Source organism: Aethalodelphis obliquidens, unplaced genomic scaffold (assembly GCF_003676395.1).
Source record: "Aethalodelphis obliquidens isolate GAN/ISIS:26980383/991018 unplaced genomic scaffold, ASM367639v1 scaffold63, whole genome shotgun sequence".
NCBI lineage: Eukaryota > Metazoa > Chordata > Mammalia > Artiodactyla > Delphinidae > Aethalodelphis > Aethalodelphis obliquidens.
The window spans coordinates 6,954,770-6,969,473 of NW_020838007.1; the positions used below are offsets into that span (position 1 = coordinate 6,954,770).

Here is a 14,704-nt window from a genome sequence, read left to right on the forward strand (position 1 = left end):
TGTTCCATTGATCTATCTTTCTGTTTATGTGCCAGTACTATACTGTCTTGGTTACTGTAGCTTTGTAGTATAGTCTGAAGTCAGGGAGCCTGATTCCTTCAGCTCTGTTTTTCTTTCTCAAGATTGCTTTGGCTATTCAGGGTCATTTGTGTTTCCATACAAATTGTGAAATTTTTTGTTCTAGTTCTGTGAAAAATGCCATTGGTAGTTTGATAGGGATTGCATTGAATCTGTAGATTGCTTTGGGTAGTAGAATCATTTTCAAAATGTTGATTCTTCCAATCCAAGAACATGGTATATATCTCCATCTATTTGTATCATCTTTAACTTCTTTCATCAGTGTCTTATAATTTTCTGCATACAGGTCTTTTGTCTCCTTAGGTAGGTTTATTCCTAGATATTTTATTCTTTTTGTTGCAATGGTAAATGGGAGTGTTTTCTTGATTTCACTTTCAGATTTTTCATCATTAGTGTATAGGAATGCAAGAGATTTCTGTGCATTAATTTTGTATCCTTCAACTTTACCAAATTCATTGATTAGCTCTAGTAGTTTTCTGGTAGCATCTTTAGGATCCTCTATGTATAGTATCATGTCATCTGCAAACAGTGACAGCTTTACTTCTTCTTTTCCAATTTGGATTCCTTTTATTTCCTTTTCTCCTCTGATTGCTGTGGCTTAAACTTCCAAAACTATGTTGAATAAGAGTGGTGAGAGTGGGCAACCTTGTCTTGTTCCTGATCTTAGTGGAAATGCTTTCAGTTTTTCACCATTGAGGATGATGTTGGCTGTGGGTTTATCATATATGGCCTTTATTATGTTGAGGAAAGTTCCCTCTGTGTCTACTTTCTGCTAGGTTTTTATCATACATGGGTGTTGAATTTTGTCGAAAGCTTTCTCTGCATCTATTGAGATGATCATATGGTTTTTCTCCTTCAATTTGTTAATATGGTTTATCACATTGATTGATTTGCGTATATTGAAGAATCCTTGCATTCCTGGAATAAACCCCACTTGATCATGGTGTATGATCCTTTTAATGTGCTGTTGGATTCAGTTTGCTAGTATTTTGTTGAGGATTTTTGCATCTATGTTCATCAGTGATATTGGCCTGTAGTTTTCTTTCTTTGTGACATCCTTGTCTGGTTTTGGTATCAAGGTGATGGTGGCCTTGTAGAATGAATTTGGGAGTGTTCCTCCCTCTGCTATATTTTGGAAGAGTTTGAGAAGGTTAGGTGTTAGCTCTTCTCTAAATGTTTGATAGAATTCGCCTGTGAAGCCATCTGGTCCTGGGCTTTTGTTTGTTGGAAGGTTTTTAATCACAGTTTCAATTTCATTACTTGCGATTGGTCGGTTCATATTTTCTATTTCTTCCTGGTTCAGTCTTCGAAGTTTATACATTTATAAGAATCTGTCCATTTCTTTCAGGCTGTCCATTTTATTGGCATAGTGTTGCTTGTAGTAGTCTCTTAGGATGCTTTGTATTTCTGTAGTGTCTGTTGTAACTTCTCCTTTTTCATTTATTGATTTGAGTCCTCTCCCTCTTTTTCTTGATTAGTCTGGCTAATGGTTTATCTATTTTATCTTCTCAAAGAACCAGCTTTTAGTTTTATTGATCTTTGCTATTGTTTCCTTCATTTATTTCTGATCTGATTTTTATGATTTCTTTCCTTCTCCTATTTGGGATTTTTTGTTCTTCTTACTCTAATTGCTTTAGGTGCAAGGTTAGGTTGTTTATTCGAGATGTTTCCTGTTTCTTAAGGTGGGCTTGTATTGCTATAAACTTCCCTCTTAGAACTGCTTTTTGCTGCATCCCATAGATTTTGGGTCGTCATGTCTTCATTGTCATTTGTTTCTAGGTATTTTTTGATTTCCTCTTTGATTTCTTCAGTGATCACTTCGTTATTAAGTAGTGTATTGTGTGGCCTCCGTGTGTTTGTATTTTTTACAGATCTTTTCCTGTAATTGATATCTAGTCTCATGGCGTTGTGGTCAGAAAAGGTACCTGATACAATTTCAATTTTCTTAAATTTACTAAGGCTTGATTTGTGACCCAAGATATGATCTATCCTGGAGAATGTTCCATGAGCACTTGAGAAAAATGTGTATTCTGTTGTATTTGGATGGAGTGTCCTATAAATATCAATTAAGTCCATCTTGTTTAATGTATCATTTAAAGCTTGTTTTTCCTTATTGATTTTCATTTTGGATGATCTGTCCATGGGTGAAAATGGGGTGTTAAAGTCCCCTACTATGAATGTGTTACTGTCGATTTCCCCTTTTATGGCTGTTAGTATTTGCCTTATGTATTGAGGTGCTCCTATGTTGGGTGCATAAATATTTACAATTGTTATATCTTCTTCTTGGATCGATCCCTTGATCATTATGTAGTGTCCTTCTTTGTTTCTTGTAATAGAGTCTATTTAATGTCTATTTTGTCTGATATGAGAATTGCTACTCCAGCTTTCTTTTGGTTTCCATTTGCATGGAATGTCTTTTTCCATCCCCTTACTTTCAGTCTGTATGTGTCTCTATGTCTGAAGTGGGTCTCTTGTAGACGGCATATATATAGGTCTTGTTTTTGTATCCATTCAGCCAATCTGTGTCTTTTGGTGGGAGCATTTAGTCCATTTACATTTAAGGCAGTTATCAATATGTATGTTCCTATTCCCATTTTCTAAATTGCTTTGGGTTCATTATTGTAGGTCTTTTCGTTCTCTTGTGTTTCCTGCCTAGAGAAGTTCCTTTAGCATTTGTTGTAAAGCTGGTTTGGTGGTGCTGAACTCTCTCAGCTTTTGCTTGTCTGTAAAGGATTTAATTTCTCCATCAAATCTGAATGAGATCCTTGCTGGGTAGAGTAATCTTGGTTGCAGGTTTTTCTCCTTCATCACTTTAAATATGTCCTGGCAGTCCCTTCTGGCTTGCAGAGTTTCTGCTGAGAGATCAGCTGTTAACCTTATGAGGATTCCCTTGTGTGTTATTTTTCCCTTGCTGCTTTTAATATGCTTTCTTTGTATTTAATTTTTGACAGTTTGATTAATATGTGTCTTGGCATGTATCTCCTTGGATTTATCCTGTATGGGACTCTCTGTGCTTCCTGGACTTAATTAACTATTTCCTTTCCCATATTAGGGAAGTTTTCAATTATAATCTTTTCAAATATTTTCTCAGTCCCTTTCTTTTTCTCTGCTTCTTCTGGAACCCCTATAATTCGAATGTTGGTGCATTTAATGTTGTCCCAGAGGTCTCTGAGACTGTCCTCAGTTCTTTTCATTCTTTTTTCTTTATTGTGTTCTGCAGTGGTTATTTCCACTATTTTATCTTCCAGGTCACTTATCCGTTCTTCTGCTTCAGTTATTCTGCTATTGATCCCGTCTAGAGTATTTTCCATTTCATTTATTGTGTTGTTCATCATTGTTTGTTTCATCTTTAGTTCTTCTAGGTCCTTGTCAAGTGTTTCTTGCATTTTATCTATTCTATTTCCAAGATTTTGGATTATCTTTACTATCATTATTCTGAATTCTTTTTCAGGTAGACTGCCTATTTACTCTTCATTTGTTAGTTCTGGTGGGTTTTTATATTGCTCCTTCATCTGCGGTGTGTTTTTCTGTCTTCTCATTTTGCTTATCTTACTGTGTTTGGGGTCTCTTTTTCGCAGGCTGCAGGTTCGTAGTTCCCGTTGTTTTTGGTGTCTGTTCCCAGTGGCTAAGATTGGTTCAGTGGGTTGTGTATGCTTCCTGGTGGAGGGGACTAGTGCCTGTGTTCTGGTGGATGAGGCTGGATCTTGTCTCTCTGGTGGGCAGGTTCACGTCTGGTGGTGTGTTTTGGGGTGTCTGTGGACTTATTATGATTTTAGGCAGCCTCTCTGCTAATGGGTGGGGTTGTGTTCCTGTTTTGCTAGTTGTTTGGCATAGGGTGTCCAGCACTGTAGCTTGCTGGTCGTTGAGTGAAGCTGGGTGCTGGTGTTGAGATGGAGATCTGGGAGATTTTCGCCATTTGGCATTATGTGGAGCTGGGAGGTCTCTTGCTGACCAGTGTACTGAAGTTGGCTCTCCCACCTCAGAGGCAGAGCACTGACTCCTGGCTGCACCACCAAGAGCCTTTCATCCACACGGCTCAGAATAAAAGGGAGAAAAAGTAGAGAGAACCAATTAGTAGAAGTAGCAATAAAGAAAGAAAGAAAGAAAGAAAGGAGGGAAGGAAGGAAGGAAGGAAGGAAGAAAAAGAAAGAAGAAAAGAAGGAAAGAAGGAAGGAAAGAAAGAAAGGAGGGAGGGAGGGAGGGACAGTGGGAGGAAGGAAGGAAGGAAAAAAAGAAAGAAAGAAGATAAAGTAAAATAAAGTAAAATATAAAGTTATTAAATTGAAATATAATTATTAAGAAAAAATGTAAAGAAAAACAAAAACGGATGGATAGAACCTTAGGACAAATGGTGGAAGCAAAGCTATACAGACAAAATCTCACACAGAAGCATACACATACACACTCACAAAAAGAGGAAAAGGGGAAAAGATCATAAATCTTGCCCTCAAAGTCCACCTCCTCAATTTGGGAATATTTGTTTTCTAAAGGAAGGAAGGAAGGAAAGAAGGAAGGAAGGAAAGAAAGAAAGTAAGAAAGAAAGAAAGAAAGAAGATAAAGTAAAATAAAAGTTATTAGAATTAATTATTAAGAAAAAAAAAAGGGACGGATAGAACCCTAGTACAAATGGTGGAAGCAAAGCTATACAGACAAAATCTCACACAGAAGCATACACATACACACTCACAAAAAGAGGAAAAGGGGAAAAAATCATAAATCTTGCTCTCAAAGTCCACCTCCTCAATTTGGGATGATGCGTTAGTCTATTCATTTATTCCACAGATGCAGGGTACATCAAGTTGATTGTGGAGCTTTATTTAATCCGCTGCTTCTGAAGCTGCTGGGAGAGATTTCCCTTTCTCTTCTTTGTTCTCACAGCTCCCAGGGGCTCAGCTTTGGATTTGGCCCCGCCTCTGCATGTAGGTTGCTGGAGGGCTTCTGTTTTTCCGCTCAGACAGGACGGGGTTAAATGAGCCGCTGATTCGGGGGCTCTGGCTCACTCAGGCCGGGAGGAGGGAGGGGCGCGGAGTGCGGGGCGGGCCTGCGGCGGCAGAGGACGGCGTGACGTTGCGGCAGAGGACGGCGTGACGTTGCGGCAGAGGACGGCGTGACGTTGCAGCAGCCTGAGGCGCCGTGCGTTCTCCCGAGGAAGTTGTCCCTGGATCCTGGGAACCTGCCAGTGGGGGCCTGCACAGGCTCCCCGGAAAGGAGGTGTGGATAGTGAGCTGTGCTCGCACACAGGCTTCTTGGTGGCGGCAGCAGCAGCCTTAGCGTCTCATGCCCGTGTCTGGGGTCCGCGCTTTTAGCCGCGGCTCGCGCAGCCTCTGGAGCTCCTTTAAGTAGCGTTCTTAATCCCCTCTCCTCGCGCACCAGGAAACAAAGAGGGAAGAAAAAGTCTCTTGCCTCTTCGGCAGCTCCAGACTTTTCCCGGACTCCCTCCCGGCTAGCCGTGGTGCACTAATCCCCTGCAGGCTGTGTTCACGCCGCCAACCCCAGTCCTCTCCCTGCGCTCCGACCAAAGCCCGAGCCTCAGCTCGCAGCCCCGCCCGCCCTGGCAGGTGAGCAGACAAGCCTCGGGCTGGTGAGTGCCGGTCGGCCCTGATCCTCTGTGCGGGAATCTCTCCGCTTTGCCCTCCGCACCCCTGTTGCTGCGCTCTCTTCCGCGGCTCCGAAGCTCCCCCGCTCCGGCACCCGCAGTCTCCGCCCACGAAGGGGCTTCCTAGTGTGTGGAAACTTCTCCTCCTTCACAGCTCCCTCCCACTGGTGCAGGTCCCGTTCCTATTCTTTTGTCTCTGTGCATTCTTTTTTCTTTTGCCCTACCCAGGTACGTGGGGAGTTTCTTGCCTTTTGGGAGGTCTGAGGTCTTCTGCCAGCGTTCAGAAGGTGTTCTGTAGGAGTTGTTCCACGTGTAGATGTATTTCTGGTGTATCTGTGGGGAGGAAGGTTATCTCCGCGTCTTACTCTTCCGCCATCTTCCCCTCGTCTCTCCGCCATCTTCCCCTCGTCTCTCCGCCATCTTCCCCTCGTCTCTCCGCCATCTTCCCCTCGTCTCTCCGTCATCTTCCCCTCGTCTCTCCGCCATCTTTCCCTCGTCTCCTATACTTTTTAAAAGAAGGATTCCCCTCCTTCAGACTTCACCCTCTTTCTTTTTTTGTGGTGCTAAATCAAGGTAAAATAAAGTTTCCCTCTTTTAAGGTAGTATTAAGTGAAGAAGAAGGCATCCTCTTTTCTTCTTTTAAAACTTACACGAAGCTACTTATTTTTACCCAATCTTCGTAATAATTTAACTCCTGACTCGGATTTTTTTTTTAATTTTTGTTTATTTATTTTTGGCTGCGTTGGGTCTTTGTTGCTGCACATGGGCTTTCTCTAGTTGCGGCAAGCAGGGGCTACTCTTCCTTTTGGTGCGTGGGCTTCTCATTGCGGTGGCTTCTCTTGTTGCGAAGCACAGGCTCTCGGCGCGCGGGCTTCAGTAGTTGGGGTACCTGGGCTCAGTTGTTGTGGCTTGCGGTCTCAGTAGTTGTGGCTCACGGGCTCTAGAGCACAGGCTCAGTAGTTGTGGTGCACGGGCTTAGTTCTTCCGTGGCATGTGAGATCTTCCTGGACCAGGGATCAAACCTGTGTCCCCTGCATTGGCAGGCGGATTCTTAACCACTGCACCACCAGGGAAGCCTAGGACTTTTATTATTGCTGAAAAAACAGAGATGAGTATCAAGAAAGTTACTAGTAGGAGCTTCCAAACCTTTCAGGTCAATGTGTCTCTTTTGAAAAGTTTTTTTTTGTTAAGCCATATGTTAGTTTTGGTTTATTCCTTCTCACTTCTGTTTGTAACCAGATCATATGTTTATTTTTTTCCTCTAAAAATTAAATGCCAGTTTGCTTGATTGTAAACTCTTGCTGTGTATTTGACTGTGATGGGTTCTTCCTAAATAAAATTAAGAAAAACATACAGGTAAATTTTCAGATGCAATTTTATATTCTTTACTGCCTAGAAATTCCAGTGTCAGTGTGAACATAATACGTGTGGTGACAGCTGCAATCGGTGTTGTCCTGGGTACCGTCAGCAGCCCTGGAGGCCCGGCACTGTTTCCTCTGGTAACACGTGTGAAGGTAAGTTCACTGAGAATTGCAAGGATGTAAAGTTTTCCCCCTTCATATGCTTCAGTTTATGGTGACTTAACATCTGTAAGTAGTAAATAACTGGTTTTCTTAGTTATTCAAGTAGTTCACAAAGAGGCAGACTACCTTAATAAAATTTAAAGGATTGAGACCCGAATGCATTGATTATCAATTTGCTATTTCTCTAAGATTCCACTTCCCATATATTAATTTATTCTTTATAAATTTGGATTTAAATTTTAAATAGGCAATATATTCACAAGGTTACAATATCTACAGTATATAAAAGTATATTTATATATTTCTGTCTCCATCCTTCCTACTTTTTATTATTTCCTGGTAGATTCTTCCTGAAATGTTTATACAAGTAAAGCATAAGTTAGTATATTCCAACACATCACGCTGTTCGTACACAGAGCCTGATGTGCTATGCGTGCCATTCTATGCATTACTTTTATATTTAACAATATATCTTAAATAAAACATCTCCATATTAACACTATGAAATGCTGTTTTAAAAGCAGTTGCACTGAACTCCATTATATGGATGTAACATAATCAAAACAGCTACCTACCCGTGGTATTTTGCTTGTTACAAGTCCTTTGTTAACACAAGCAATGGTGCAGTAATTCACCTTTATCATTGACAAGTGAGCAAGTGCTTCTGCAAGATATGATCCCAGAAGACAGGTTGATGAATCAAGTGGATATGCATACATATAATTCAGATAGCTACTCCCCAGTGCCTCTGAAAGATTGCTACTAAAATGACTTCTGTAATTTTAATTTAATTTATAGTCATCAAAATTTACTAAAGGAGGGAAGGCTTTTCTTTATCTAGGCCACGGTATCTGTATTAATTGAGATGTTAAAATATTTTCCTAGAATGCAATTGCCACAATAAAGCCAAAGACTGTTACTATGATGAAAATGTGGCGAATCAGAAGAGAAGTCTGAATACTGCCGGACAATTCAGAGGAGGAGGGGTTTGTATTGATTGCCTGCAGAAAACCATGGGCATCAACTGTGAAACCTGCGTGGATGGATATTACAGACCACACAGGGTAAGAGCGCCTCAACTGTCGCCCAGCTTTGCGGTAGAAAAGACATTCAGGCCGCCACGCATCAGTCTCTGTATTGAAGACATTTCCTTTTGCAACATTTCATCTGTATTCTTACAATATGCTGGTAGTGTTCTTCAGATATCAGTTTCCTGCTCTATCCATCCTGTTTTCTTGCTCAGGGTAGGATGTTCACCATTGTTACTTAACTTGAATTGTGGGTCTACTGGCTACGTCATCTCAGAGTTTTGTGATAGTAAGTGTCCCTGTGGAGAGTCAGCCAATAACTAAAGCAGCTGTATCTTGCCAGTAGGAAGTGGTCACTCCTCAGTTGACACCATATGTAGCTGTCACGGGAATCCCATGGTGGCTAAGTCATAGGAGAGGCTTCTACATGTCTCCAAGAGATGGCAGAGTGAGGGGACGGGTAGCAGTGATAATGAAGAAGGATGACACTTTGCTAATGACGCCAGCTGCTGTCACTGTCAAAAAGATGTTTGCACTTTTTTTCTGGCTTGACCTACACCCACTGGGTACACAGAATCATTGTGATAGTCACATCTTGGATAAAAAGTCAATACCTTGTCATTGGTATTATTCTCAATGTTAATACTAATATTGCTGTTATTTCTAGCAAGATAATCTAGGGCAACCTCTGCCTTTCAGGTGTCACCTTATGATGATAACCCTTGTCATCCCTGTGACTGTGACCCTCTGGGGTCCCTCAGTTCTGTCTGTATTAAGAATGACCTTCATTCTGACTTACACAGAGGTGAGTACTTGATTCATTTTTGTGCTTGTAATTGATTTGTGTGTGTGTGTGTGTGTATGTGTGTAAGATTTGTACCTAGTGAGACTGTTACCATTGTGTAATAATTTAGTGGTGTGATTCTCTATTGATTCTTTCACTCACCAAATATTTACTAAGCACCTACTACGTGTCAGGCAGTTTTCTAGGACCTAGGAACATATATATCCTCGAACAAGATGACCAAGGTCCCTGCTCACAAGCAGACAATAAACGAACAAGTACATAAATAATATAAAGCCAGGTAGGAATCAGTGCCCTGGGCATAAAGCAAAATTAGGAATCGTGATGGGAGGGAGGTAGAGGGTGGAAATGGCAATGTTGGGACAATGAAATGACATTTGAGAGGTTAATTAGCTTTTGACGAAAGAGGAAATAAGGCTCGGTTTCAAGTCATACGTGAAACAGTAAATAGCAATCACTCTACTTAGCGCTCAGAAGACATGCAGAGCCTTTAGCATACATCCTCCCACAAAGCAATCAGATCCCCCAGTTAACTTCGTAAATGTCAGTGTTCTTTCCATTTCAAAAACTGGCAAATGGACTTGCAAATACCAGAGTCTCCTGAGGAGGTGGCATCTGTCCAGAGACCCCTGTGACCCCCTCCAGTGCCCCATCACTAGCAGTGAGGATGGATATTGCTCAGCAGGGAGGGATGTGCTGTCTGTGGGCCCTGCTGACAAGGGGGAGGATAAATTACAGGAGGGAGTTGATTCTTACCCGCAACGCGTGATGAGATGCTGGGGCTGATTACAATCACCCTTGATTGGGTTCATTTTCAAATATATATCATTTCAACTTTTTTTTTGTGGGGGGGGTACGCGGGCCTCTCACTACTGTGGCCTCTCCCGTTGCGAAGCACAGGCTCCGGATGCGCAGGCTCAGCGGCCATGGCTCACGGGCCCAGCCGCTCTGCGGCATGTGGGATCTTCCCGGACCGGGGCACGAACCCATGTCCCCTGCATCAGCAGGCGGACTCTCAACCACTGCGCCACCAGGGAATCCCTCATTTCGACTTTAAATCATGGCCAATAAAAATTATTTTACCCAATTTATAGGCAAGGAAACTGTAGCTCAGAGTACTTAAGAACCTTGGCCAAGAGTACACAACTTTCAAAGCTGGCATTAGAAGCAAAGACAGTGCTTATTGCCCTCCACCACTGGCTTATGTGCTTTAAAAAAAAAAAAGAAAGCTTGATTTTGTGATATGATTGACTACCATACAGTACACCCATTTAAAGTGTACAATTCATTGTGTTTCGGCATATTCATGGGTGCAGCCATCACCACAATCCAATATTGGTACATTTTCATCTCCCCATAAAGAAACCCCTTCCCCACTGGCAGTTGTTGCCTGTTTTCCTCCATCCCTTTGCCCCAGCTCCAAGCTCTAGGCAGCCACGGATGTAATTTTTCTCTAGAGATTTGCTTATTCTGGCCATTTCGTATAAATAGAACCATACACTATGTGGTCTTTAGTGACTGGCTTCTTTCACGGAGCATAATGTTTTCAGGGTTCATCCATGTAGCACGTGTCAGTACTTCAGTGCTTTTGATTGCTGAATAATACTCCATTGCATGCATGTTTAACTTACCCACTCATCGGTTGATGAATATTTGGGTGGTTTTGACTTTTTGTCTATTGTGAATAATGCTGCTACAAACATTTATGTACAAGTTTTTGGGAGGATGTATGTTTCCATTTTTCTTGGCTAAATACTTAGGTATGGTATTGCTGGATCTTATGGTTACACTATGCTTAGCATTTTGAAGAAGTACTAAATGTTTTTGCAAAGCTTCTGCACCATTTTACATTCCCACCAGCCTCTGCTTTCCATCTGTCTTGTTCTTTCTTTAAACCAGGAGTTGTCAAACTATGGTCTATGGGCCATATCTGGCACCACTGTTTTTTATAAATAAAGCTATACCCATCTATTTATGTATCATCTGTGGCTGCTTTCAAGCAATACGGGCAAAGTTGAATAGTTGCAACAGAGTCTCTGGCCAGAAAGCCTAAAATATTTACTCGCTGGCCCTTTATAGAAATAGTTGGCCAACCCCTGCTTTAAACCTCTTTTACCTTCCTGTTGGGTCATTTTGCCATTTTTCTTCGCAGGGAAGTGGCCGGGTCAGTGTCCATGCAAGGAAGGTTACGCAGGAGAAAAATGTGATCGCTGCCAGTTTGGTTATAAGGGTTACCCTGCGTGTGTGCCCTGTGACTGTAACCCAGCCGGCAGCGTGAATGAGGAACCCTGCTCCGAGGCTTGTCTCTGTAAGGTATGTGTGGAGGTTAAAGCTGCCCCAGAGTTTCCTTTGAGATGTCCTGAAAATGGGATGCATTTCATTGGCTCAGATGATCAGGTCCTAAGCAAAGCATCGAGGTGAAAGTGGAACTCTCCCTTCCCCTGAGCCTTCCTGAGAAGCATGACATTATGTCATAGTGAACTGGCCAGAGAATATATCCTTGGACTTAAATGGGCACCTAATTTTCTTTTTTGGTGCCTTCTGGGTGATGGCCAGATACTCCAGAAGTATTTCTGTGACTTCCTGGTTGAAACCAAATACTGCTTTTTTCTTAGGCCTTGGCCTAATGCCTCTTCTGTGACATCCTTTTTAAGCTTTATGTTTAGAGGAGAACCAAGTAAACACTACATTTCTAAGAACATTAATTAAAGGCAGATAGATTCTTTTGGACTTCTCTTAAAAAGGAATTGAACAATGATAAGAAATGTATGAATCTGGTACCAGGGAGGCGTTTTCTGGCTATCTGACACTAATAACCATCTCCCCGTAATTCAGCGGACTTCCAGCTGTGTCTTGTGTTCCTTCCCATGTAAGCAGAGTCTTAGGTACGTTACATATGATGGAAAATTATCTTGAGCATTTATTAACAAGACAATTACATAGTCCTCTTCAGATTTTAAAATGCTTGAAAGATCTGCAGACATAGAAGATTTAAAACAAAGCAACACGAAAAAGCCATTTAAATATAAGGACCAAGCTCTAAGATCCCTAGCCTCAGTCTTGACTACAAAATCAAATGATACGTATTTCAGACTATCTGGAAATCATGACATCATGAGGCTTCGCATTGACTTTGAGTGTCTTTTTGTTTACCTGTGTCTCTGGATCGCCAGACATCTTTCTTGCTAATGTCATGTTAATGTCATTGTAGTCTGCCTACCTATTGGTTTCAAAAGCTAATTTTTTACTCCAATTTGCAGGAGAATGTTGAGGGGAAACATTGTGATCGATGCAAACCAGGATTCTATAACTTGGAGGAAAGGAACCCCCAGGGCTGCTCGGAATGCTTCTGCTTTGGTGTCTCTGACGTTTGCGACAGCCTCTCCTGGCCAATCAGTCAGGTGAGGGAATCCTTTGAGAGCCAGGAACTGTGTCAGAAAGCGATGAGGCTGTCTTTTCTGTAACACCACTCTCATCCTTTGGACCGACGTCGGCGTGGATCAAAGGCTGCCCACTTACCAAAGTGTCACTAAAATTCCTAGATCATGTGTTTGTTCCCTCATACATTTTCCTATGGAAGCAATAGGATGCTGCGGCATTGCAGAATGCATCGTGTGTAAATTTCTTCTGTGGGGAAATGCATGGAGTTGTGGGGTCAGATCTTACCCCACCAGCCCCACCCCGGTCTCAGGCCGGGAAGCATAGCAGGACCTGGGGACATGCAGAATTTTCTAGCTCGAAGAAGCAGGCGAGGTGGGAACGCAGCAGGTGGCACAGTTTATGAGGAGAGGCAGGGTACTCCCTTTGTTTGGGGAATCGAGAATTCTGGGGGAACGAGTTCTGGGTGAGTGCTGAGTGGGTTCTAGGGAGGACAGGGTGATGGCTGGAGGTTAGGGCTAGTCCCTGACCCTCCCTCCTCCCCTCCCTCCTCCCTCCTCACCAGCGTATGGGGAGGAGGGATTCGGATCAGTACTTGAGAATGGGGTGCGTTCCTGTGGGTGATCTCCTGTCATCTCTATGTAGATGACAAATTGGGAGGATAGGATCTGGAGGTCGTTTTATACGGTTTTTGGCATTTGGCTAAGAAGCAGGGGGCAACAACGAAGTCAGAGTTAGCCAGAGACACTGTGTTCAATGCGTTTATTGAGTTCTTTGCTGTTTTTTAATCTAAGTTACATACCCGTGGCCTTTATGGTTTTGCTCATTATTTGCTTCCAATTGACCTGGGTTTGGGGGACGTGTGACTCGTTCTCAGGTTTTCCGGGTCCTTTGACAAGTGCAAGGGCCACCGTGTGTTAGCTCCGTCCTCGCCGTGCTTTCTGGGTCTGTCCCTTCACGGTGAAGATACTAACACTGGGCTGGGTGAAACCTAAGGTGACTTCAATTTCATGTTCTAAAATTCTTGGATCTTTTTTAAGGTGAAAGATATGTCCGGCTGGCTGGTCACCGACTTGGTCAGTTCCAGCCAGCTCCGGTCCCAGCAGGACATGCTGGGCGGGCGTCACCAGATCAGCATCAACAGCTCGGCGGTGGTGCAGAGGCTGACCTCCCAGTATTACTGGTCGGCCCCGGAGGCCTACCTGGGAAACAAGGTACTTCCAGGGCCGGTGTCTGGGGCAGAGATCTCAGAGCACATTAAGGAAGACCTTGTGTTGGCTTTTCAAGTACTGTCGTTGGGCTCTTTTGAGTTTAGCAGAATATCACACAGCGTTTACTGACACCTGACTCACACGGTCTTTTTATCCTTGTTAGACTTTACTGCATCTTTAAAATATGAACCTATGTCTTTCTTGGCCCCGTCGAAGGTGGTCTGTTGTATGAAATCTTGTCCCCTCCCCGACAGACCTTCTGTTTTGCTCTGGGTTCCTGGGTCACCTGGGCCTTTGTGAAGGTCCCTCGCATCCCTGCCCTGTGGAGCCAGCCGTGTACCTGTCTTACCTGGCGTATAGAACACCCCTGGGAAAGGTGTGCAGGAACCCTTGCACTGCCCCCTTCTTCTTTATTATGCTTGTTGCTCACGTGAAGTGCGTGTTTAAGAACAGGTAGAATACTTTCCACTGTAAGAAAACGCTCAAAGGTGATTCCACAAAGTGGGAAGTTGGTGGCTACAATTTAACCTCTCCCTTCAATGACATGGTCCTGTCCCTCCTCACCAATTAGGCAGCTTCCCTCCAGACTCTGATCGATCTGAAAATATATCCAATGGAATCTCTCTCAATACCTACAGCTCCCTGCTCACCTTATCCAGGCCTTTGGTTTGTTTGAAGTCATGGTATATGTAGTGTAGGTCTCGTACCATGGTACATTTCCAGTTAATTTGTTGGTTATATTTTAATTTTATAGCTGTTTTGTGTATATTTAAGTAGTGTTTATTTTTTTTTTATTTTTTTTTTTTCGGTACACGGGCCTCTCACTCTTGTGGCCTCTCCTGTTGCGGAGCACAGGCTCCGGACGCGCAGGCTCAGCGGCCATGGCTCACGGGCCCAGCCGCTCCGCGGCATGTGGGATCTTCCTGGACCAGGGCACGAACCTGTGTCCCCTGCATCGGCAGGCGGACTCTCAACCACTGCACCACCAGGGAAGCCCAGTAGTGTTTATTTTTGAAAATGATTACTTTTCCCATCAAATTATAATCTTAGAAGACATTTTCTATTTAGAATGGGATCTTATCACC

General features: G+C 43.0%; 1 protein-coding gene across 1 annotated transcript in view; it reads left to right on the forward strand.

The window, feature by feature from the left end:
• Positions 1–14,704, forward strand: part of LAMA1 (laminin subunit alpha 1) — a 154,477-nt gene that overhangs the window by 54,084 nt on the left and 85,689 nt on the right. The window contains exons 7-12 of the mRNA XM_027088582.1: positions 7,071–7,188; positions 8,083–8,261; positions 8,925–9,030; positions 11,183–11,343; positions 12,291–12,431; positions 13,449–13,622. Of these exons, the coding sequence (XP_026944383.1) occupies positions 7,071–7,188; positions 8,083–8,261; positions 8,925–9,030; positions 11,183–11,343; positions 12,291–12,431; positions 13,449–13,622 (879 nt within the window). The remainder of the gene's footprint in view (positions 1–7,070; positions 7,189–8,082; positions 8,262–8,924; positions 9,031–11,182; positions 11,344–12,290; positions 12,432–13,448; positions 13,623–14,704) is intronic.